General features: G+C 40.9%; 2 protein-coding genes across 16 annotated transcripts in view; one reads left to right on the plus strand and one right to left on the minus strand.

Annotated features, from left to right (window-relative positions):
- The first annotated feature begins 1,802 nt into the window (after nt 1-1,802).
- LOC111242829 (uncharacterized) lies at nt 1,803-21,391 on the plus strand. Of its 8 annotated transcripts, none has more exons than XM_022787701.2 (6): nt 1,803-4,743; nt 5,329-5,349; nt 19,275-19,399; nt 19,707-19,799; nt 20,510-20,685; nt 21,015-21,391. In XM_022787701.2, exons 3-6 carry the CDS (start codon nt 19,304-19,306, stop codon nt 21,154-21,156), a joined length of 507 nt encoding a protein of 168 aa, XP_022643436.1. In that variant the 5' UTR covers nt 1,803-4,743; nt 5,329-5,349; nt 19,275-19,303; the 3' UTR covers nt 21,157-21,391. The 8 variants fall into 8 exon arrangements, with proteins under 8 accessions (XP_022643436.1, XP_086833264.1, XP_022643435.1 ...); XM_022787695.2 differs by having other exon boundaries at nt 1,806-4,743; nt 18,264-19,399; XM_022787696.2 differs by lacking the exon at nt 5,329-5,349 and having other exon boundaries at nt 1,806-3,119; nt 4,051-4,743; nt 18,264-19,399.
- Nucleotides 21,392-23,989: 2,598 nt separating this feature from the next.
- The window catches only part of LOC111242823 (uncharacterized), an 82,565-nt gene continuing 80,455 nt past the window's right edge, over nt 23,990-26,099 (minus strand). For 6 of the 8 annotated variants that reach the window (XM_086977133.1, XM_086977129.1, XM_086977131.1 and 3 more), the window contains one exon: nt 23,990-24,934. The gene's annotated coding sequence lies outside the window, so the exon portion shown is untranslated. Of the gene's footprint in view, nt 24,935-25,244; nt 25,347-26,099 lie in introns of all 8 variants that reach the window. The other 2 variants (XM_086977132.1, XM_086977130.1) reach the window with 1 other exon arrangement.

Below are 26,099 nucleotides of genomic sequence, written 5' to 3' on the forward strand. Positions count from 1 at the left end.
AACTGATTAACCCACATCAACACTTAGCATAGAGTGGATACGAGTGTTGCATTAGGTAGAATGATCGAAATGCCTTAATTTTGTGTATATTGAGACTTATCATTTTTGATAAACGCATTTTTCGTATTTAGGCGTATCATGCTATACTTCTCGTTCATAGTAACGAAGATCTTTAAGATATAACGCTAACAAATCGTTGAACTTTTTTCGGCACCTTGTTGCCGGTATAGGTCTCACATTGTGATTTGCTTTTCTGGCGACGTAAAGTTCACGGGTGAACGAAGCGTGCATCAAATAAATGCATGCATAATGTTAACGATATGTCTATAAATACGACATATTGTATGGCGTATCAGATCACAAAATTAAGGCATGATCGGACGCTTTGGCGTCATTTCTATTTACTTGCATACCCCTTGAATATACAAGACGTTTAGCTAGCTTTTTTTAAATGTATGATAATCCCTTCCTGCGAAATGGCTTTGCTGTTTAGGTTTTTTGTCAGCTATGTGGAGAAAAAACACGGCATAACGTCAACAGCAAAAGAGCGATGAAAGTATAAGATAGGACAGTAGAATACTATTAACGAAGCCCTGGTGGTCAAAACCGCGCCGTCCCACAACCAGCTGTTATTGCCAATATCAGTCCGCCACTGTTGAGGCGGCCAACGGCATTCGTTCCCGAGAATCGACTCGAGAGAAATCGGGTCCACTGTCCAGGAGAGCTGTTCTACGTTTGGATGCAGAAGAGTGGAGTCATAGAACAGGCTCAATCATGCGGCTCCTGTTTGCTAAACTTAGCGATAAATCCTGGATTTGATTTATGGAACAAATACCGTTGCTTCGCACTGGACGAGGCTAGCCATTGAATATAATGCCGACCCAATTCCGAACCCTACACTCGAAATAGTTAATATAGCCAAAGGAAAAATTATACAGTGTAGTGCCACCAGCTGCTATCACGAGCAGCAAGCACACTAGCTGTGTGTCGCGCGATTCGTAGCGCGTTGAAAAGCAAAAGTATAGCGACAACTAGACACGTAGGAAATAGTCGACTCAGTACGCGAGCGCTCAGCAGTTAGCAAGGCAGAGGCCTATGTTCCACTGGTAGGCCATGTCAACGCAGCTCGCCGATCGCTTGTACCGTTGTCAATCTGTTTTTGTAAGGCAACGCCACCTATATTTGCTAGGTGCTTTTGGCAACCTGGGCTAAGCTACTGATTTGTCTCGCGCTGTATTCGACACACGTCGCCGATCCAGCGGCTTGCGGTCGCTCGCCAGCCATTCATCGAAAGCCAGTCAACGCTAGCCAGCTGGCCGGCATGTACTTTCTTTTAATTAATATTGTGTCTCGATTTGGTGCAATAGAGGCAGCACGTTCGCAACGCCAGGTGCCGTTTTTGTTACTGCTGCTAGTACAGATGCAGACGCTTCGTGTGTCCCTCACCCGGCGACGATGCCTCTTGGAGCTGTTGACCTGAATAGATATCTCTAGCCTTACGGTCAGTACCAGTTGTGAGTACTGACGACGTCCACTTACGAACACCATGTTAATTTAAATGATCCTAAATTTGGCAGCAAGCAGATGTTCATCGGCTTCACTGACAAAACTATGCTGTCCTAACTATGGTTCCTATAACTATATATATATATATATATACATATATATATATATATATATACGATTTTTCTTAAAACTCATAGGATACATTTTGTACAATAGCGAACCACAAGCGAAAAGTGGAGGTAGTGGAAGCCGCTTTCTTGCTTACCACTCCTGGCTCCGTTGAAGCTTCGCTGGATCGGCCCTCGGCTCGACACGTTGCACTCTTCACGTTGTCGACAACGATAAGCCAAAAGTCGTTAGAGGAGTTAACGTAGCCTGACCGCTGGGTTTCTGGCCGAACTGCGAGCTACCAACTCTAACCAAGCACGGGACTGTCGGTCCATCGACTCTGCCAGGCGCAGCCATACCATTCTGGTCTGAGACGACACTGCCACTTGGCCGGGCTATTATGTATTTGTGACAGCAGCGCTCCCACAGCGCAACGCCATCTTGTTTGTTCGTCAGGTCACAACTGCACGCTTCCATTAGCATCGTGCGCGTATGTGAGTAGTCTATTCACAGGGGTCTGCCTTTACTGTGAAAAATGTCTGCCTCGCTCCCTCTTTTCGTTTTCCGGTTTTGCCAGCGGCCCAGAGACTGACTGCTGACATCGTGAAGTATTGAGGTGGCTGCCCACCGTTCTCTTTGGCCTGTTGGATCTCCCTGATGGTGAAGTTGGTTAAGGCGGATGCTGTGTCCGACCCTCTGTCTATACTTTTTTTATAAACATACACACATACACGTCGATCGGAAGATCAGCTGCTATGAAATGAACGTAAAGGAGAAGCTCATAAAGCCGGCTGTGGTAACAGCGCTGATAGCACCAGTGGTATGGCATGATGAAATGTAGCAGGTTGAAGTACGCGTGAGTCGCCATAGTCAGCGTCGGCCATACGGTCTGCCGTAGGTTCGGTCCGCTTTGTCCGCCAGATCTTCTTTCTCTCCCTCAATGTATCCCTCTTTCTCATTTCAGCGACGTTCGTTTCGGGTTTAGTGTGCCGCAAGTACGATTTGGGGAAGAAGGAAAAAACGTAGTGGAGAGGAAGAGAGAACCGTGTGCTTTGTCGCGCTCCAGTAGTTACTATAGCACTAGCTGTTCTGCCGGATGTGTGTTCAGCCCTACTGCCAGCTCGTTATGGCCAGTGGCAGCGGACAGTGGAGCGGATGCTCGTAGACGGCGCTCTACACGATACGGGAACACTGCGTCGACACGTCGCTGAACGGTTCGCCCGTTCAGCGTCGAGGGGAACTCGACCGGGGCGCCACGAAACTGATGACTGGCCTTTATTGTTTAGCATCAATCGCAGAACCAACGGCATCACCATGAATCTAATCACATAAACAATATAAATGCTGGGACAACGAATCCAATATAAACCGCATCCTTTGGCCAGTCGCCTAGTGGCTAATCAAGTAACCGTTTACGCAGCTTATGGACAACAGCGGCGTTAAACATTGGCATCGATTTATTCAGGAGCAAACAGTGTTTGAGCGGTGAAAAAAATTGAATGCAGGTGCGTTGCGCCGTCACCCAAGTGCAGCTGGACAGAGGTCCTAATTGTTGATAGCAGCAGGAATTATCATCGTATTAATATCCCCAGGGTGCTTGTAGTAAACTGGTTTTAATATCTACTAAGGCCGAATAAATTGTAAGTTTATGTGAGGTTGAACATCGCAGTTAGCGAAGCGCATCGATGACAAACACGCTACAGACAACGACGAAATGTTGTCCTTCACAGAAACGTCTGAGTGCGCTGGTAACTGCGGGGCGATGTTGGAATCTGCCTGCAACTCTGCCCCGGGAGCAGAGTTAACTGAGTCTTATTAGCAAAGTTGAGTTCGTTAGCATAGTCCATCGAGTAGCCTCGTGCGTCGCTGCGTGTGTTTTGTTTGTATCGATAAACACTACTTTGTGGAATGGTTACGGAGTAGAGGTGGTATTAGCCGGAAATATACCGCAGAAACATTGGCAGTAACAATGACAACGAAAACCGCAGTAACAGCGAAAATAGAAACAACAATAGTAACAGAAAAAATAGAGCAGGAAAGTTGCGGCAGATCGATATTGCTGTGTCAGTAGGGCGGAGAGAGACAATTACTTGTTGATTGGTGATGGTCCACACACATTCATAGCCTACACGGTTAATACTGGTTAACTGTTTAAAGTACGCTGAGAGCACATCCTGGTCCGGCATAGTACGCACTTGGTTACTTGGCCATGGCCGGCTATGTGAAATCGCGGCTTCAGCGAACTGGAACCGCTATCGACGTAAATCGTCGAGAGTTCGTTTGTTGTTAGAGCTTCTTGTAGAAAATAGACGAAGAGCGGTCCGCTGTTCGGACCTGAGTGTTTAGTGGGTTTGTGGTTGATGCTGATTCGAATTGTTTACAACGCTTTTTTGCTATTATCTGTGAAGGGTTAATGGGCGATTTTGTCTTTGCCAGTAGGTCAACGGCGTTCGAGAATACGAACAAGTTATGGCGATGTAACACGAAGATGACAGAGGAGAACTGCGCAATTTCCATGCTCAGAACATTGGCCATCATCGTTCGCAATCGTCGATAGCAGCAGCGGCGGCGGCGGCGGCGGCGACTACCATGAGTGTCAATGCGAAGTTATTTTTACTTATGAAGATGCCACATGATTACGCCAGACGAGCTGTAACGGAAAGAGTCTCTCTTCTTATTTACCGTTATGACCGACGTGTTCGCGCCGCGTGGTAGAGCGGCATTTTTAAACGTATCGATTTGGCGTAAAACGGGCGTCTCCGGCGTCGGTAAATCGAGAAACAGAAATGCTCTTAGTGTAATGATACAGGAATACAAACTTCCCTAGAAGCTTCCGTAAGACGACCACTTTTAGTTACTGGCACCGTATTCAGTGAACACAGAAGCCGAATGATAGATCAGCTCGTGATTGGCTAATTATGATAAAGCCAGAGCGGACCAGCGAAAGACGTCTAGTTGGCCTTGAGAGGCATATTTTTATATCGGTGGCCGCCTGTAATCTATTGTATCGACATCTGTGATGTGTCCCGCTTTGCGAAGAGTTTAACTCACAGTCAATTACAAGCGCCACTGGGAATACTAACTAACAGAGGAGAGAAGAAACAGCCGGATCCCTTCGGGATATCTAAGGTAAGGAAGTAATCTAAATGTGTGTTGCAAGCCAGCGTATTTACCAAAATAAAGAATATAGTTAATTAATTTCCCAAATTGTTATTACTATCATACAAAACGCTTTTTACTAAATCTTCCAAGCGACTTACTATTGTGTAGGCCATTAAGAAACAAAATGCCATGTTTTGGAAGTCGCGTAATTTTTAAATTAATGTGGTACATTAAGTTATACATTATAGTGGCAACATGACAGTGCCAAATATACGAGACGCGTTGGAAATGCTCGCCTAACGCCAGAAGTGTTTATCATAAGCAAAGCATTATTACGTTTTTCGCAATATTTTGCGTTAAGTCATCCAAAAAGTTGTGGCGTGCTGATGTGAGATCTCAATTCCTAGACTCATAATATAACTTGTTGAAGTTGAAGATAAAATGCAATCTAAGTCTGTTAGCTTAAGGAAAGGCTTGCGACATGACTGACTCGATCTAGAAGCACATATATAGAGCTCTATATATGTATAGTCGTGTGTAAAGTTTGGTGGAACTAGTTTACGCTGAGGTATCTGATATATCAGTAAAACTTCTCATTTTATTTACTTACAGCGCTTCTCGTTGAATTGACAGGTAAAAGCGTCATTAGTGCTACTACGCGCTATGCATTTGGTATTTGGTTTTAGAGTGGCAACCATTTAGAAGCGACACCAGGAAATATTTAACCTTGTATGCGACAGATGTTAGAAGAAATAAAAAAATTAGCCCAAAAAGTAAATTGCCGTAGTAACGTTCCAAAAAAAAGTCGGAATGTTACAGTCAATTGAATATTAACCTATGCGATCGGTTCATATCGACGACCGGACAAATTTTGGAATTTAAGCAAAGATCAAGCGAGTGCATATTATTTACTTCGAATACACATTTGACAGACACGTATAGTGATATTAACAACTTTTTTCGTATAGCTATGGGGCAGACAAAATTTTCTGTTAATTAGAGCTTGTTTTGAGTAAACAATCAGCGATGGCTCAGTAACTATGCTTACGTATTACGCCAATGTTTTTCTTTTGACGGATACGTACGTAACAAGACAACGAAAACTGATTTGATTATATACATCGTTAAACGTTTTCTTCTTTTTCTTTCTTTTCATCTGCGATCTTTGCTTTAACAAGCAAAGAACAGGGTAAGCGCTAATTGTGCTATAGTACTGTTGTATTGTCAACTATTCCTTCTACGACATGGCTCGGTATCACTTATCACTTTAGCACTGGTTCAAAAACCTCCCCCAGTAGGGGCTCGAGGGGGAATCGTGGAGTATCAGGCAGGAGAGTGAATTATTATTTTATCATTTTTCTGATCCTTCAGGGTTTTAATATCTGGAACCAAATAGTGTTTTCGTCTAAGTCAAATCAGTTCGCGCAAGACGAACCGGTCGAAACTGTCATAACTTTATTAAATAAAAATACCTTCTAACTCACATATATTATATAACAGCTAAAAAGACAAAGGTATTAATAGTAAGTAACGTAAGCAAGAAGAACATATATTTGTTTAAAGAGTACATATAGGAGTATCATGAAATTGTATGTACTATTTTACATACAGCAGATATTATTTCAACGATAACTCTTATCCATGGGCCGAGCTTTACTTAAGCCATTGCCGAATTCTTCTGAGCGCTTCTGCTTATCAGTTGTATTATATCATATGATATTTTAGTTATCGTGAATCGGGTACTTCACCACTTTTACCCGCCTAAATAAAACAAAGGGAAGCATTTGGTGGCCTTAGTTACGATAATGGCAAGCATCATCCGAAATCGCCTACCGTGATCCTGTCTCCCAAAACGTGGAAATCATATGCCGAAACGCTTATCGCATATTTCATGATGTCTAGTTTAATCTTCTATCCTTTTTATGTAACGTTGTACGGTCGAACGAGAACCGACGTAAAGACCATAAGATATTGTCTTGTCTATAAATCGGATTATCATGAAGCTCTAGTGCGAACCACAGTGGGTTTTTCTCATTTTTACTGGACAAAAGGAAGTGGTCACAGAAATAATCAAAGCCTACCTATCGTTCGACAGTACGCCCATGTTATCATTCGTTAATGTGAATTCCATAATTCCATTAGAGAAAAAACTAAACGAGATTTGCCAAGCGACGGCTAGTAATGACAGAAACACATGTAAGCTGCATGTGTACACGGTTATTGTTATTATCCGTTGTTGAAATAGTTTCGCCTTGGCCGATATCAGACAAGCTGGAACTTTGTCAAGAAATAAGTCGGCTTCATTATGCTTCATTATATGTCAATGGGTTGAACAGCTACTTTTTTGGTTCGCTGTAGCGCACGTGCACAGAAATCGAACGAAGATCGACCGCTTAGCTTAGGAGCTAGACCCTGCCAGGTGCGGCGTTCAGCTCACACGTGCTTGGCAGATTTATGTGAACAAAGTGGGAAAACGAAACCAAAAAATATCTGCTAAACGCGTTCTTATGAAACTTATGAAAAAAAAAACAAAGTTTCGAGGTTAAGTTGGAAACCAGCAGGCGAAGTAGGATCACAGTTTTCCGTTATTGGTTCTTCATTTAAGTATCTTAACGCCCGCGAGTATCATCCGCATTGCCAAGAATCTATCTGACGCATTGCTATGACCGTATTCTCGTGTAGCTTTGTGCGGTTTGGCCAACTGCTTTAATATCGACTATTGGCTATTACGAGTGTGAAATGGATAGAAGGAAAACATTTTCATCTGAATAAGGTCGCTGACAGTGACTCGGTAGCAGCTACGTCTACGTCTACGAACACTATATTACACGTTTCATTATTGTCCCTTATGGTGAAACGAAAGACGACCGAGTGGGCGTTAGAAGCGCTGCAGGCCTTACGATTCCGTGAGAGATCTGTGCATTTACCCAGAGTGTAAGCTGATAATAAAAATCATGTTTAGATCCAGCCTCTAGACAGAGGGATTCAGGAAAATAGCAAAATGCACAAAAAAATGTGACAATGAGAACATGTGAGACATATAGTAATAAATTGAAATTCTATGCCAAGCAAATACATCACGTAGGGTGCACTCTTGTAATCCCGTAATTTTTACGTTCTGTCTAGAATGAAGCACAAACCCAAAAGCGGCGAAGGCAGGAAATCCGACTTCTGAATCAGCTGGTATTCAATGCATTTGCGCCGATTATTTGTGAATAAAAACGATTATACATGGTGCGTTAATGTTTTCCGAAGCGTCAGAGGAAAATTTCTATAACAATAAGCGAAAATCAACAACAGGGATTTGACTTAAAGGGTTAGAAGGCTGATTTAAACGACACAAAAAGCCATTTCTATTAATCGCGGGCTTTCAGTGCTATAATTAGCAGTTTGTTTTTGAGAGAGAAGTATCTATCGCCAGCTGCATCGTCCACATAAAGCCCGATGGTTTGTCTTGTTCGCCTTGGCACCTTTTGGACTGATTGTTAGGCTTTCAACGTATTAAATCCGAATCCGTTCTTTTGTCGCGTATCAAACTACGCACGTAAATAGGATACTGCAAGTCATGTGAGTCACTGGTTTACACTACTTATTCAGCCTATCAACAGACTGGTCACGATACCCTCCAGACAGCAATCTATGCTAGTTGCATTGAGGTTCCTCGTTTTTCTTCTTATTCTTGGCGCTGTTGTTGTTGCTGTGTTTATTGTTACTTGTGGTTACATATACGACCATGCCATATCATTCTGAGAGAACGCACGCATACATATATAGAGCAGACAGAACACCGATGCTGCGTAGAAGGGGGACGATGGTTCCGGGAAGATGGGACCTGCTGCTTGACTGTTATCATGATACGTAAAAACAATTCATCTTGTTATTGCTACTCGAGCAGCTCTGCAACTAAAATAGCAATAATAGTAATGATGATGAGATTAGCATAAAAAATACCAGAGTGACAATCAAAAAGCCACACCGAGTCGGTAAATAGCGACATCCTAATGAACACTCGAAACTGGCTGGCAGTAGAAGAATGGATATCGGACGTTGGACATGCGACGTCCCGCTGTTCGTATGGTCAACATTGGAGAGTTAATCAGCATACGCCTATCAAACAAGTCAACGTCCGGTGACCTGACGACAGTTCTCTATAGTTAGGCTGTATCTGCGCGATAATTGGTCAGAACCAATAGGCTTATCAGGGGTACGCAAAACGTAACAGAAGCGTTTGGCATGTTCTTTCTATGGGAAAAAACATGTGCCTCTTCGTTATCGCGATTAGGATTTTTCGGCAGGATTCACGCTGGTATCGAGATGGCTTGACGTCGCTTGCCGTCGACTTCGCATATAGATGGCCAGTGGACCCACCTGACAGATCCGCGTGTCACTATTAAATATGTAGAACAATGCGATGCTTATTGTTTATTCAGCGTTTATGTAAGTGATACGGAAGTGTCAATGCCTTTAAGGTCTTGGAGTTATCCAAACAACAATAATTGGTGGATGTAACTCCATTAACAAACTGTCTGAGAATTTTTCTCTGCTCACCGTTGCTTTGAAAATTCGCGTAATAAGACCTCTTTATCAGCAGGACGTTCATACTCGATTCGATCATTTAGAAAAAAAAATTCTCTGGGAACAAAATCTGCAAGTTGGAAACATATTATCGTTTGTGGCAATCTACGGATTCTATCCATTGGGGATCATTGTCGGATCGGTCTCCGTGTTATTATTATTAACTGATTTATTATACATTTTAACAGCGTTTACCCTATTCAAATGTGATACACTTTGCGTCCGAGTAACTTTCCTCCAAACTTTTAATTAGCGTAGCTAATACTCACGATAACAGTGCAGCAGAAGTGTTTTATCAGCCGTGTTCAAATCATACGCAAGGATCGATGGAGAGGTGACGTAGGAAACGCGACGCGAGCAGTCCTTAGCCTCTGATAGACTTGCTTAGTCATTTCCAGCTATAATTGCCATAGGCTGTAAAAGAGTGCTACTTGCTATCATTGAAACGTTCACTTATCGGCAAAGCGCTATTGATTTTCCTTTGAAGCGCAGCCATTCGGCCATTTTGGCCGGTGAAACTTTTCGTCCCTGCGTAGCGTAGAATAACGTTTACTGTCGCGGCTGTTATTCGCAATTGAGCTAACACCGTTAGACATATAAGTACTTCGATCTTGACGTCGAACCTCCTGTCCTTATACGCATACGGCTATAAAACAGAACTGCGCCCACAAACCTCTGCAGCCCGATTAATTACCGATTTTAACGAAATTATGAAAGCAATTGAATCACATGGGCCTCCACATCCGTTTTCACTTAGTCCGCTCCCCATTCCTCTTCTCTCTGATGTTTTTGCCACGAGCTGCTTATGATACGACCCTAGGTTACCCCTGTCGACGCTCTGTTACGTAATAAATTAGTGTGTTGCGCATCAGTCATTCAACGACAGCGGACGGTTTAGGTGAACCCGAGCTTGGGTCAAATTGGTGCATAGATACATAGGGAGCTGTGATGAAGCTAACAGTTAGTCGCGTATCACATTCGCTCCATGGTAGTCGCCACCGTAACCTGGCAACGGTAAGGCCAAAGAACAACAAAGTAGACATTACAGTGAGAAAGGAACCCCTCACTGCCGCCCTGCAAACAAATAGCAGGAGGCAGTAAACCTCATTAAGGATGCAGTGAGGAAATAGCTCAGTAACGAAGCGCACCTGACACGATGCGTGAAGAGGAACACAGAACAGATGGACTATGAGCTGTTCTTTAGGCGACTGGCTAACGTGAAAGGGTTGCTAACACCAGAATAGTACGTACGTACAAAGATTGTTTGTAGATGTGTGTGCGTGGAGTTGTAGAGGTTTACCCATACCCCTAAGCAGATGTAACTGTTCTAGCTTATGCAAATAATAACAATAGCAGTTTATGTTATCAGGAGAACAGTGGACACGTTGTGTTGCGTCGGTGTCATCCTGTGGATCTACTATAGCGAAGATAGGTATCCGCTGACGCAATAAATGCTTGGTAAATATTAATGAATCTGTGGACAGTTTTTTTATGAAACAGGTAGATATGCTTCAATATTGAATAGCGGGAAATGCAACAGTGCAGTCGGCGTTCACTGCCAGCCGCTCAGCTGTTAGTTGCTATTCGCGGCCACACGACACGATACTAACAAATGTGTTGTCTGTAAATGAACAGGGTATAAGGTCAACAAGATTTATTTATACCGATGTGCATTGCAACAGCCCGATTAACAATGACAAGGCACACCTCCTCAAATGTAGGCACCGACCTGACAGATCCGAACAGTTTCAACAACCAAGTTACTCGCTGGCGAAAATTTATAAATCGATTCTATAATATAGGTGCGATAATAATGGCGTGCGTGCTGAGACCTAGCGACCATCCGCCAGCGCATGTGGTTCCGGCAAGTTTTCACCGGAGCGACACATTGATTAGGTAGTCTAACGTTATGATGAAACAGCTCAACAAAAATTGGGTACAGTGCCCAGAGTTCTCATCGCGTAGTATATAGTGTACAACGACACTGACACGCCCGCTAACACGGACCAGAGAGACCACCATTTTATTTCTTAAAGATTTGAATTCTCCGCGGTATCTTTTTCTACCATTATTACGATCCGGTGTTCGACATAAATTAGTATGGCGGTTTTTAAAAGTACTCAATTCAAATATTCGATATATGTCTGAAAGATCAAGTAGGCAGTAATATTAATAATTGATCTCAGAAATAATCGATTATAACGTACTGCAATGCTGCTAATGATTTAAAGCTGGTTGCAAAATATGGAAATTTTGTTCTCAAAGAGTACCTCAAAAAATATTCATTCAACATCTAAGACGTCACTTCATACAGCTACTTAATTTACCTTGATCCATCATCAGCTATGTTGTACAAGTATATAAGCAAGCAGCTTGCTATTCTCATGCTTATATCTTTTACTTAATTTGGCAAGCAACCGTAATCGCATGAAAAAGACAGGGAGCAATAAACGTTTCGGCAACGTTCTACAAATCTCAGAACTTTTGGTGAGCTGTCGGTCTATTTAATGCAAAATTTCGAAACCCAATAGACTTTACACGTTCACAAAGTAACACAACGCTTTACATGCACCGATACAAGCTTTGCCTTCGACAGCATGTTCGTGCAAACATCTCACCTCAAGGCTCGTACGCTATTGGCAGTTAACGATTTTTCTAACTTCCACGGTAACAAACATTCTGTCCTACATTATCGAAATTTAAGGAGACTCATTTGTTTTGTCGACGAAGGTCGCGTCATACCAAACCGCCTAATGACTAACTATATTTTCGGAAGTGTCTAACTTGCAGTTACTCTCCCTAGTAATCTCCCTTTATCGAACGACGATAATTTGTAAGTTTTTGTTTTGTTTTTTTTTCATATACTTGTGTTAAGCTGTGTACCATCTTAGGCGAGACCAGAAGTCAAGCAATCAACCGGTGTATTCAATATCTATTATAAACTGGTCACAGTAAATCATGTAACTACATTTTGTTGACATGTCGGTGGCAATATCTTTGAAATTAACTAAATGTCTTTTTTGTGTTAAAAGTGTTTAAAATATATTTGTAGCTCCATTCTAACGCCCGCTAAATTTTGTTAAGGTCCTATCGTTTCCACATTATAACTTCCCTTCATAAAGTGTAATTATTACGAAAATTGTTCAAAACAATTGCCTATTCCGTTCTCGAGATGCTCGACGCATGTACGTTATATATACATATATATGCATACGGTAAAATAGAGACGAGATAAAAACGTTCAACTGACAAAACTCAACGAGAGACAAACTTACTAATAAATAGTTGTATGCGAAAGGTTCCTTTAGTGAATGCTTCATTTGTTTCCACAAGGTGTGTCTTCCATTGAGATGTCCTGCATCGCGCGCCAGCAGAACACTTACGAAGCAAACGTTATCTTATTTCCTTATCAAAGTCGGTTTTAAAAAGACATTTCTTCTAACGACAACGGCATGTTACCGTAGCAAGCGGAATATACACAATGAAAATTCGGCCACGACTCCCAAACAGAGATACTTCATTGGCTGGACATTTCGGAACATGCTATTTCCCTTAATTTTATGTCGTGTGTCGTTTTTATTTTACCCGTTGGTCCGGTCCACCCTGCTGTTGGTGTTTTATTTCTCATAGGTAAAACAACGGGCTACTTTCTGTGGATGCGATTGTTAGAAAAAAATGTTTATGTGTCGGAATTTGATTTTTTTCATTGTATATATATATAATATGAAGCATGGTCATTTTACTGCAGCATCCGCGTCATTGCAGTGATTAACTTCAATGATAAATGATTCGGCGATGACCAGCTTTATCGCATGAGGCTTAGGATCAACTCGGAGTGTGAAGGCTCAGTAGGATGAAAAGCTTTCACGAGTCTAGCGCATGTGCAAAACGTACCCTACGACTAACTTCTTCTGGTTATATTAACTTAGCTTCCGCCTTGCGTAAAGGAGCCGAACAGCCCTTAAGGGCTCTTTGCCACTTCGTACACAAGTGACATTTTATTATTACTTTTATTCATTGTACAAAAAAAAAATGAAGAGGTTGTCTTTTTCATCTGTTGAAAAATATAGGATATGTTTGTCTTTCAGTTTACCCTTACCCATTTCCTAATACAAAAACGCGATGAACCCTACGATTAGCAGGATTTTACACCCTGCACGAATCCGGTTGAATTCGTTAGCAGTCAAACGTCGAATTATCTGCTCCGAAGCAAATCAACTATTATTGTTTTTTCGCAACGGCCAAAACCTTCAGCCGACAATTCCCTTTTTCGTACCCACTGCTTCAGAAGTCGAGAGAAGGTTGAAGACATAATTTCAAATTAGCCGTACACATCTTCTCAAAAAACTCTCTGACCCGAAAACAAAATTCGTTTCCTACAGCCTGGTCGTTTTCATTCTCCCGCGTTCTGTTTTTTACTTTTTTAATTTTCATTTTGCCGTTGCCATGCTCCTCTACCGCGCCTAAGGCGGCAATCAGCACAACTTAGTACAAATGGGATTGAGTCATTTGATGAGCAGTGTTCTAGACGAGCCGCCTTCGCGCAATACGGCATCGTCATCATCAGGCTTGATGAGGCCAGCAGGGCCCCATCAGCTGGTGAGTTAGAAGAGGCCAGAATTTTGTTGTCGATTCGTTGTTTGCCACGGTTTAGTTGATTGTGTTAAAGCAGAAGACGCGCAAAAAAGCCAGTAGGAACAAGCGGAATTTTTGTAGTACGAGCTTGCTTCAAGCTATCTTCTCTAATATGCCACCGGTTTAGATGGTTAAGTGTCAGCCAAATGGTATCCCTTGCCTCTTCGTTTGCCACAGGCCAATATCCAGGGAGTGTAAATGACCGGCGCTCGATTCTCGATCCGTAAGCTTTGCAAACACTTCCGTTATCCTTTTTAAGCTTGACAGCTTAAAAAAATCATTTGTTTGTCTCGTTCGCCATCTTATTTAATCAGAAATTAGAAAATGTAATGATATCGGCATACTGTGACGAGATATCGATTCAAAAGTAGGTAAGTTCAGTATAAAGCATACAAGTAAATCATCAAGTCCAGGAAAACCTATTTTCTTTAGAGATCGTTTTCAGGTTACATGATCCCATGATTGCAGTGATAGCTTAGTTGCCAACTAAGCTTGACAATATGTGAGATGGTCTAGGATCAAAACCGGCCATAAATACATTCAGTTTAGTGCTGGGTATTAACCGACTGACACAATGCCAGCAAAACCCAATTCAAAAAAATTTGGATTTCGTTTACGTACAAAATATATGGAACCATACAGCCGTGTACTAATAGATCCTAGGTCTTGTTTTGTACTAGAGGTAAGGCTGAGTAATACCCCGCAGAATGATTCGTGAAGGGGTCATTGTTGAGATGTCATGTTTGGCATTGACCGCAGCTACACCGATTCGGATACAGCCGATAGGAAGACAACGTTAACAAGTACATCTGGTTTTATTGAGCCAGAGCTGGGAAGGTAATCAGCAGTCAGTCGACTCACTGCGTTTGTTGGATAGCAAAATAGGCCTAAGCAACGCGTAGTCAGATCATAGTCGATACGAATACTTGCCAGATGACGCTCACCCTAACAGCGCATGCGTGTTTCTTCGGGTCTTTGGGCATGCTATTCCTTCAGGCGGTAATGAATAGCAAGTGAATGAAAGTGCACGGATTGACAGGACAATAACGATCTGAAATAAAACAGATGCATTGTCATATATATTCTGTAGTAACCGTACCACGCCGGCCGCCAGGTTCATCCGAATAGCAGTAAATGAATCGCCAAGCAAAACAATAATTGTATAACGGATTGTATATTGATCTTTAAACCTGCCATGTTGTGGCTCATCGAAGTAAGATGATTCGACTGTTGTTGACAGCGGCGACCTAGCACAAAGCTTTTTTAGCTGACACTCATAGAGTTTAGCCCATAAACTTGCCTCGGGAGTATACAGTAAACTCATTAGTTCAATACAGATATCATCATACGTTGATGTTTATTGTTCATGCGTAGAATTGTGGGTCCGTAGCGTTGTCCCAAGCCGGAGGCAAAAGAAAAGCTGCAAAAAAATGATACTAGTTATACATAAGAAGAACTAGAGTAGATGATGAGGTGACTGATGTGGACTAGCCATTTCAATGAATTAAAAATTCTTGCTACTACAGTTTCAATATGTGGAAATCTAACATCAACTGCTTGGAGAAAACAATACTCACTGGCGTTTGTTCATATCGCGTTCATCGTATTGATAAATCGTCGAACCATCGATGTTCCTGTTTTCGTGTAGGCGATCGTTTCTCGGTTCGCGACATATCTAGGCTCAGTACCGTACTCGCATTAAGTTGCAATTAGTATACTATTTTCACGCGTCATTTATGGCCATGACATATTCACGTTCGTTTTATATAATTACTATATATATATACATATATATATATATATGTAGACTAGCCCACGTACAGGTTCAGCCCTGTGGGGCGATATCTCCAGCAGTTCGCCAGTTAAGAATAGGGGTGACAACATTTCGTAATTGAATCGCCCACATTTGACCTTATGAACTTATGGTGTAACAAATAAAGCAGATTGACTCCAGCTAATTCAATACAGCCTAACAAACATTTAAGGTACCATGCATTACAACTCATTTTGTTAGATCACTGTTAATAACACCCTATTACGGGACAAGCCTGCCTAGAATAAGCTAACTAATACAATCATAATACCTAGAATAACATAACTCTTTGAGCGCCTACCTCTGGTCGATAGTAATTAGTGAATACTCCTAACTGTGTTCCTATAACTCGTGTATTTTTAAAAAAAAATGAAAAACATGCTTTTCGGTAGTAAGCAGGTGTTTACCTATACGTATATGATATCAATACGAAAGTGCGGCAAAAATTTAACAAAAAACTACGGAATCAGAGAGCTAATCAACACCAAATTGGATATGAAGGCTATAAACATTTGCTGGCATAAAAGATAAGATCGTATGAAGCGCAACTTTTGAGCCAAGATGAGTGACCATCAAAATATCTCTTGCGTTTTCGAACTCGTTAGGAACACCTATGAGAAGTTGATCTTTCACGGCAAAAAACAAATTGTTCAATATGCTAATATGCGGTATTAAATGTTTCTATTTTTGAATGTATCCATCATCTAGGCGTTGTTTAGCCCTTAACGACATACGACATAATACAACTTCTATCGCTCGAGTGTCGCGATGGTCGGGCATCTGTCCGTCATTTGGCGAATCAAATAAACAACCTTGAGCAAATACTAGCTCTATTTCGAAGCTTTTTTTGTTTTACATATTGTTCTTTCAAAGAAAAACACGTAACTATTTTTATGGTCGGTCTCGTTGTAGAACGTTTTGCAGGACACATGACAACTCGGTTAGAACTGTCTGTGATTTTCGATGGGCATTACTATCCGTAGACTTTCAGTAGAAGTTCTACGGTAGAACTAGCATGAGGGCTGAACTTCTACGGTAGAAGTTAAGCCCTCATGCTAGTCGGGGCTCGAATACAGGCGCCGGCACAGTTCCTTTCATACCGGAACCCAGCTGTCAGTGAAATGTCTAACGACGATACCAGACGTAAAACTTGAAACGTTTAGTGTAATTCTCAAAAAAAAATGCTTGCCGAAAAAAAAAGCCTTCTATTGTCTGTCGCAATATTTGGTTTCAAACGAGTACACGAAGCTATAGGAAGACGAACCTAAAGCCGACGGACGCTTGGATTTCAATTTTCCAAAGATTACAGTAACAAAAACCTAGAGAAGGGTCTAACAGCGGGTGTATTCGAAAATGCTACATCGAGAAACGGCGGGAACGTTTAAAATATTATTTCGACATAAACAACCATGGCCAAGCAAGGTTCTAACCTTATACGACGTACGGGTCGATTCACAGAGCTGCTGACAAAAGCCGGGAGAACAACTGCGAAACACCTGACAACACTTAAATCTTTGTTATTTATTTGCTCTATAGGACTCGACTCGCGTGTTTCCATTGACGTTCGGGAAAGGTCGATGGCAGGTGTTCTGCCCAATGTGAAATTTTCATGATCGTTTTCTGTTTGAGCAGAAGGCTCACTGCACAACACCCTGTGGGCGGTAGCAGTATCGATATTATTCCATTGAGAGCTTATACACCGTACTTTTAAGAATAAACTTCGTGACGATAGCTGGTCGAATCCCTGGTATATGCTGGTATGTTTAGTGACGGATGCTCTTCATAGACTATCAGGTCCCAAGTATAACCAACAGACACGTTCAGTTGAATAGTTACTAAATCCGTTGCGAAATCAGTCATTGGCAATCCAGTAGTTCTTCGGTGTTCCGCAGCTTGCTAAGAGCACATAACATTACGCAACTTTTTCTGACCCTTCCATTGGCAGAATAATTCCAATGATTTAATCTCCAGAACGCTTGTCTGCAGTCATGCCGTTATTTTAGGCACAAACGTGTCGAAATGAATCTATCTAAATAACATAACATTAGTCGTTCAAACTTAGAAATACGTATCAGCATCGTCATCGCAAGGCTATGACCAGTCTACATACGCAGGAGGCTATCACCGCTAACCTAACATATAAATGGTTCGAGTCTTATGTCTGGTTCCACTGGCATTGGGCATTACTTTAGATTACCGCAGAAACATGTGTGCTCGTGCCATGTTTTAAGCCGTCACTACATCTGTAGCCCGCAGATTCTCTAGGAAAGCGCCTTCCCTCCAAACCGTAACGTGAATAGCGTTGCCTGCCATCCTTTTTTCTCACTGAATCTTCGTAGTATTAACGGATTCGACTTGCGCGTGCTTCACAGAATACAGAAACCCATTCGTATAATCGCGGTTGTCTATTAATATGATCGATGTGCCTAAAAATTCACCTAGGGGCTTCACTGTTAGAACAGTGATGAAGTACTGATATTTCGTTCTCTCTTGTGTTAATTTTTGTGTCTCGATGTACTTTTAGTGTTGTTGGAGGTAGATTATATGTTTGCTCAACGAACGACGTGTGGGATTCGTTGTGGCCTCGAGTTGACAGGATGACAGCGGAGTTTGGCAACGACGGGGTTGAGTTTGTCAAGAATCGAAGCTGCAAAATCAATCATTTATCAGCGCTAATATCCAAGAGTCGTCCAACGCCCAGGGATAGTTGCGGCTGTAGATATATCAGGCGCCTTGAACGGTGTCGACTACTCCTGCAGCGCAGCCTGTCTTCGACGGCGACGGGCACCCATAGACGACACACCAGTTCACGTAGAGCGGTTCCGTACAATAGGGTCAGATAGACCAGACAACACGAAATTTTTCACATGAATACGCTGGCAGTGTTAGAAGCGACCTAAGGCAGTGTCAGTAAGGACGTTGTTGGTGAGTAGCATCAGGCAAGCGACAGTAGCCCGGTCCTTGCTGGGTCAGTCAGTGCCGGCTTTACGTTTCGGGATATATGGTAGAAACTGGGCATTCCTGTCAATGTGACAGCATCTGCTAAGAAATAAAGCTATGAATTCAGGCGACCCAAACACGTTGCGGTAGCTCCGTTCGTCGAAGAGTGATTTAGACGAAATTTGCTGAGTGACGAAGTGACGCTTGCACCCCATATTCCGTCATTGTTATATTGCCGACTTCGACAAGTGATGCAAGAAGAGGTGTGATAAATATTGCGTCCTTTTATCATTTGCTATGAAAGGAGTGCATGGACTGGGTGAGCTTGTACTGCGCGACGTATTGGCCTATTGCCTGCCGAATCTTTTGGAGTGTCGTTGAGGACGTCTCGCCACCAGGGAGTGTAAATTTTCAACGAAAGCTTGGATCTTCTGCGAGATCCAGTTCTCATCCGGTTCATTCGGGAAACTCGGAAATCTAGTTGTCGAGTTTTCGAAGTTTGATTCTATGAAACAGGAACTAGCTTTATACAGTTGGCGGCGCTCAATCCGCCCGATTGAGCTGTCTATTGATCTGTTTATCTGTCTTAGCATAGGAGTGTGTCTTGCTTTCGCCAAGCCTATTATGGATCAGCATTACCGGAAAGTCGAAACGGACGATTTGCCACCGTCAATCACAGGCTATGACGAATTCGAGATGAAAGCACTTGATGGCTTCCAGGTATGTTAAAAGCTTTTTGCGGAGTTCTTAGCGTAGTAGTTTGCCCTTGTGATGATGTTGACTTGAGCCTTTGGATCTATCATAGGTTCTATGAATTACTGTACCAATGAATTATGACTTAACCTAAAATCCAGGTCAACTCGTTTACGTTATCAACAGAATGAGACGATTACAACTATAATTGTGAGAGAGTACTAGTGCTATCTACGAGTGTTAAGCTGTGTTATTATTAAGTGTTTCCAAAGAAAGACAATTTCGTACGCCGCCGGCCTGACATAAGAATATAAAAAAGATACTATGTATTCAGGGCGTCAGCATGGAGCTGAACTTCCTCGACGGAGAACTCAACTACGAGGTCACGCGGGATAGTTACGCCCTCGTCGAGGATGATATTATCAAGGTAGTCCCCCGGTGTTTGGGCTCAAATTTTGTTTTGTATTTTCAGGTTATTTTAGAGTATTTTTATCTTGATTTATAAAAGTACTACAGCGTTAGACTTTCGTTGAACTCAATACTTAATGGTCTGCGCAAATTACCTACTTTATTATTAATAGTGTTCGAAAAAGGTTAGGCGAGACAAACATTTATTCATTCATTTAGAGTTTTCTATGCTACATATATACATATATATGTATATATATATATATATATATATATATATATATATATGAACGCATGTGCGACAAAGTAATGAGCATTCATATTATGTAGAATTGAGGTGTTCGATGCCCATGGTCGGCTGACTATGATTAACTAGAGTTCCGCGTCTACGTTACTACTAATTACATACATTTTTTGCTGATTTGTCTGGAGTAACACACGACTACGTATATAGCAATGTCGCTACACACCGTGGTCAAGTTTGCTGATTATATCTACGTGATTCTTGTGAGCGGGAAGATTGTGAAATTCAATAATAAAGAAATTAAAGTAACAGCTCATTATAAGCGCGGGTTCTGCTTTAGTATGCAACCCCTTTGCCTTTATATGACCCGTCGGGTCCAGTCGACGTTTTCCCTCAAAGTTGTAACTCCTAAGAAAAAGATTTTGTGGATGGATGAATTCTCTATCACTGACCGCACCGTTCATTATACTGCACTGGCCTTTCAGGTGACATCCCACGAGGTGTCAGACGATGAAAATGAGGACCCGATCATTGTTGTACCTCTTCAACGAGTAAACTCGACGAATTTCTTCCGCTTCCAGCGGAATCCAGCCTCAGGCGAATACCTCGTTGGCTTCAAACCTAATTCGTTCCTGGTGATGATGCATCCGCGGCATGGACGGTATGTGTTTTGTCTACCTTTGTTCTGGCATCGTTACTTAAAGGTTTAGCGCAAAATGCGGCGAGTTACTACTGGTTGATGAAGTTTTATTTGTTAATTGGAACGGGATATTAGTTTCATATATTAACTAACATCCCGTTCCAACTTATTGCTACAAACAATGCAGAGGATAATTAATTAATGGAGTTGAGATTTTAATCGAAGTACGTATGCTCTATTTGTTCTATGATTCTATTTTTAATTTTTAATTTAGAGGCAAATCGTTGTGCTTGTGCTGAGCATAGCACTTGTGTGCGTGGGAGTTAAATAAATTCATAATCCTATTTCAGAGACCTTCGAGCTTTTGTCTGCTTGGGAAAAGAGTTTCTTGATTGTGACGGAGAAACAATTCTGCGCTATCTACGACGATTCGATGGACTGGAAGGCCTCATCATCGATTTTAAGAAAAAGACGGCCAAGCTTAAGTCCTAACTGGAATGGCGTACCATCGAGATCCTTCATTCTTCTGGTAGGAGCTTTCGACCGTGAGAAAGTCTATAGAGATCTTTTTTTTAGCGGCTTTTAAACTCTTACAAGTGGGTTTGTGTACATATGTTACCCCCGTTTAGCTTGTATATATCAGTAGTTGCATACAATAATTACTTTTCGTATAGGGGGCTTAATTTAATAAAACCAAAAAAACGTTTGAGTAATATATAAAGCTGTCGTTTTGAGTGTATTTCTTTGAGGAACGATTTTTCACTAAAAACATAGCACCTGCATAAATCATTTTACGTATCTATGGGACCTCTTTTCAATAGGTTTATTTTCTATATTCGTAATTGAATTTTACATTATATAATGTTTCAATACAATGACTAATTAAGAATTGGCCGATCTGTAAAAGGTATGGTTTGCCAAGTCGGTTTAATTTGGAGCTATCGGAACAATCTGGTCTCGCCGAGTACCGGTTATTAACCATCACATTAGTATTCATTCCCGCTTTCTTTTTTATCGTCGTCATACTAACACATTCAAAGACTCTATTGTCGGTCGTATTATGGTTTCTGCTTTTTTTTTTTTTGGGCTCTGCTAGATAAACTAGATATATTGCCGGCATGAGTATATAGACTGCTAGTAGAATTGGTAGTAGTATTGGTAGGCCTGGTCATAACTACTCCATATGTATAGATATATATATCTGCGTCCCTAAATGATGCCGTCGCCTGAACTGATTTGAGTAGTAGGCGATACATCGGATTCGAATTTATTCAAAGGACTATCTATAATTTTTATCCTTTTATGTGCATCGCGTATTTCCACTGGGGAATCGAACTACTCGTCCAGTCAAGAATAAGCATGGCCATCTTGTTCAGACGATCATTGATAATGATCGCCTGAACAAGATGGCAATGCTTATTTTTTTATTTTATGTAGATAAAAACTATACTGTATATAAAAGTATGAAAGGCGTAACACAACAGAAGTTCCAGCTGAATGTATCCTTTCAGTATCTAGCTAAATACAGATATGTAATGTAAACAATTTTATAATATATAGAATTCACAATGTACGAGAAAAGACAAGATGCCCCAAAAGAATGTGTGTGCTGTAATTTAATTGAAAATACAATGGCTTGTGTCAGTTACTGCAAGAATCTGTTTTGTCACGCATTTAGTAGGGGTTCGGTGAGGCTGGCAACCCCTCTTATTACCAACAAGAGCATTTGCATCTTATCATTGCGATGTATACTGTTGGATTAGACGAAGGGGTTCCATAGTATACCTTGCATGTTTACAAAACTTGACGTTAACAGAAAAATAAAGCCTGCGCCAGAACACCGACCATGGTACATCAACGTATAAGCCACCATCAAGCACCAATGCACTATAACATCAAATAAATTGTATGTTGACGCTTGTGAAATAATAGTTCACTGTTATCAGCAATGTGTTGACTGGAACGGTAATAAATGTGAGCGCCCACAGCAAAAGGAAGGGTTGTACATCTTAAGTAGATTATTTTAAAATTAAAGTGTGAACTAGATGTAAATAAAGATTTAAGCTATAGTAATTCAGACTGTAAATATTTTTTAGGAGTTTTTACATTTCACTGTTAAGGTAGCTATTGAGATGACCGTTCGCTACTAACATTAACCTATCCACGCTAATTACCGTCCATAAATGTAATTTTTTGTCAAAACAATGTGAAATCTTGATGGAAAAAATGCAGCAGGTCCAAGTTCTCGCTGAAACGTCTCGATCGCTGTTTGAGGTCCAAGACCTCGGCAAGGCGTTTGTAACGTATGTATGCTCTGTCGATGCCAGCGCCCTCTATCCGACTCAGCAAAAAAATTACATATCAAAATGCTATCTAATGGTAATGGTTCTTTGCTACTGGTGTTGCTTTACCTCTCTACAGTGAGCTCTATAGTGAGCTCATAATGGGCATAAGTCTCTTGATGACTGGTCGCGATCAGAAAGATAGGACATTTCACTCTACTGTTGTTTTCATTATGCCGTAGTCTACATTATTAACGCATAGTCTTTCATGTATTCGAAGGCTCTAAAGCTCGATAAGAATGCGTTTTAATTTAATAAGAGTTAGCTCCGGACGGAGGTGTAACAGCTTAGTTTAAGTTGAAAGCTACCTAAGAATTAAATCTTCACTAGAAAAGTTTACACTAAAATAATTGGATTTATTCTGTGATAGAATATTCAGATCTGTCGAAGTTCTCTTTTGTAGTCGACTATGTACCATGTGGGTCGTCGACTATGTACCATGTGGGTCTAAAACCATTGTGGCCAGAGCAGGGTCGGATGGAAGTGTGACAACTTTTTACTAAAGAAAAAACATGTCAAAAAACAAATGTTTTTAAAAACATTTCATAATACGGATGACGGATATATTAAAACTAACTAACAGTCGTGTAACAGAGTACTCAGTGTAATTATAGCGTCTCCCAAATTGTTTATTTTTCTTGATTCGGGATATTTTACGCACTGTCGTTGATTTTTTCGATGGAGCCTTCGAGTCGCTTAGTGTAAAAAGAATACGAGTTAAAAGGAGGAAGTTAATTTCAAGAATGTTCTTTCTTTGCTGAAGTACTCATCATCGAGTTTTTAAAGTTTTGCCCGAATAGTGCGCCTGCACTACGTGCCGAGTCTTGAAGTCATGATGATCAACGTAATCGCAATGTTTCTACGGAAGAGAATCGCGACTTCACAGCAGCTATTGATATTTTGTTGTTTCAACATCCTTTGGCTGCGATTTTTTTATTTGCCAATGATACGTGTATTTATAGGTTAATAAATACTAAGTTGCATAACAAAATATATGTTAATCGTTTATTTATCTATTACGTTAGGGTGACCATTTTGCAAAAAAAAAACTTGCGAATATTTCTAGAATCACTGGAATTTTCGACCTTTTTCGATACGACTATGAGCGCCTCAAATACACTCAGCGAAACATATACGTGATATTATTGTGAAAAGTCTTTGAAGCCGGCGGAATATTTCAACACAATGGAAGTACACTGCTGTACATAATATTTATTAAAAAAAGATATTTTGATAGCTCTATTTTTTCTTCTCCTTTACGGTACATTTGATCACTACAGATTGAACATAATATATTCACCATAGAATTTTTGCTAATGATGAATCGAACGGCTTCTTCAGATCGTATGTTTTGTGCTTGCTTAGAACTTATCCTCAATGATGTATTTTATAATAAATTTGTGCGACGCTGGTTAGTACAGGCAGGCAAGGAAGTGCACCTGCGCACCCCCAGTCGTTTTCTTTATCATATATAGTTTGCGAACAGTTAATCCAAAGTTGGCATCTGCGTACGACATTTTAATTTATTTTATTCACGATTTCATTAAAGTTTCACCGCGATTAAAAAATGCCACCAGTGAATTGTAGCGCAATAGTCGTGCTAGGTATTTTTCTAGCGTAGTGCAAGCCTCTTCGTATTTGGATACTTCTACTAAAGGTATCGCTGAGGAGTAGTTAAGGAAAATAAGAAGAAAATAGACCGTAGAGAACAGCATGTCAAGCCAACTTTAGGTTAATCTATACTATCCATTTGAGCGCAGGAAAAAGCATCTGTATGTGCGTCACGCCGAATCATGTGCGTGACGTCGACACGCAACGTTTTTATTATCGGTGCACGGTTAGCAGTAGCGGGAATTTTTACGTTCTGCTAAATTCTTTCCATCCATCCAATATATCATCTATGCTGGAAGCAGGCTTTCATCCACAATCTGAAAGTAGTCATAGTTCATTCATTACAAAGAGATATCATGAAAATGACTGTGTGATAATACATTCAAGCTTTCATTTAGAGAAGGATGTAATAAACTGATTTAGATTACTATTTAAGGAAAAACAGGTACGAACTCTATTATACAGAGACGATATTCAAAACAAGCTTGGGAATGACTGAAATATTTGTTTTTCTAGTAAATTCATTACGTCCTATTATCAATCGTGATTCTAGACAATAGAAAGAGAAAGGTTGATTAGAGTAATCGTTATGTAATCCATGTATAGTTGTGGTCGATGAATCATTACCTGATGGCCTTACGTCGTATTCAGTTTTTAGCTGTATAAGAATTCTGATTAATTTCTGCTGCCTCTGGCCAAAAGTGTTGCAATGCTGAAGCGGCCTGTAGACTGTCAAGGGCATAATGAATGCAATAGAAAATGTTTTGTCAAATTTCTCTGATTTATACGACGAATGACGGACGGATTCAGAGAGTATCGAAGCGCGTGTGGCAAAATGGATTTTTTTCTAGAGATCCGGGAGCTTCCGCTAACTTTAAGCTTCGAAATAGATGTAGTGCTATATAATAATGTATCGATCGCTCTTTTCAGAATAAAACCATTGACTCTACTTGTTCTGTCTCAATCTGGTTCATTATTAATTAGTTCTACTACAAAAAGTTTCAGGGTAGTTTTGATCAGCTACTTGTCATCGGGTTAGTTACGAGTAAATTCGACTATTTTCGATCGCGGTATAAAGTTCTGGGATTCGCTTGAATGAAATAATGGAAACAACTACTACTACTACTACTACTAAGGCCACGCTAGGAAAAGTAGAGTGCGTCTACCAACAAAGATTTATTAGGACACCGAATGTTTTCATAAGTTTTAACACTGTATTTTGGGCGTATATCATGAAAACGAGTGTTTTCATAATTCGTTTAGAGCTATAATAAAGTACTATAAGCTATACCACACCCGTCTGCATGAAGAGTGAAACTCTATGGTACATAAAGGTCTGAAATTTGTTCCATTTGAAGAGTTGCCTGCCTCATAGGCGGTCCATCAGGTGAGTCCGAAAAAATTGTCAATACGGAAGTTAGGGTGCGCCGCAAATTCGGTAAGAAAACCGCTCAGAACTTGTATTTTGTCAAGCCAAAGACG

The sequence above is a fragment of the Varroa destructor genome, unplaced genomic scaffold (assembly GCF_002443255.2).
Source record: "Varroa destructor unplaced genomic scaffold, Vdes_3.0 BEIS01000001.1, whole genome shotgun sequence".
Classification (NCBI taxonomy): domain Eukaryota; kingdom Metazoa; phylum Arthropoda; class Arachnida; order Mesostigmata; family Varroidae; genus Varroa; species Varroa destructor.

What these genes read in the sequence shown, in the direction of transcription:
- LOC111242829 (XM_022787695.2), top strand. Translation starts at nt 19,187, where the DNA reads ATGAAACAGGAACTAGCTTTATACAGTTGGCGGCGCTCAATCCGCCCG. An exon ending in AAGCACTTGATGGCTTCCAG is followed by an intron (nt 19,400 to 19,706) that starts GTATGTTAAAAG and finishes CTATGTATTCAG; the next exon opens with GGCGTCAGCATGGAGCTGAA. An exon ending in TCGAGGATGATATTATCAAG is followed by an intron (nt 19,800 to 20,509) that starts GTAGTCCCCCGG and finishes CTGGCCTTTCAG; the next exon opens with GTGACATCCCACGAGGTGTC.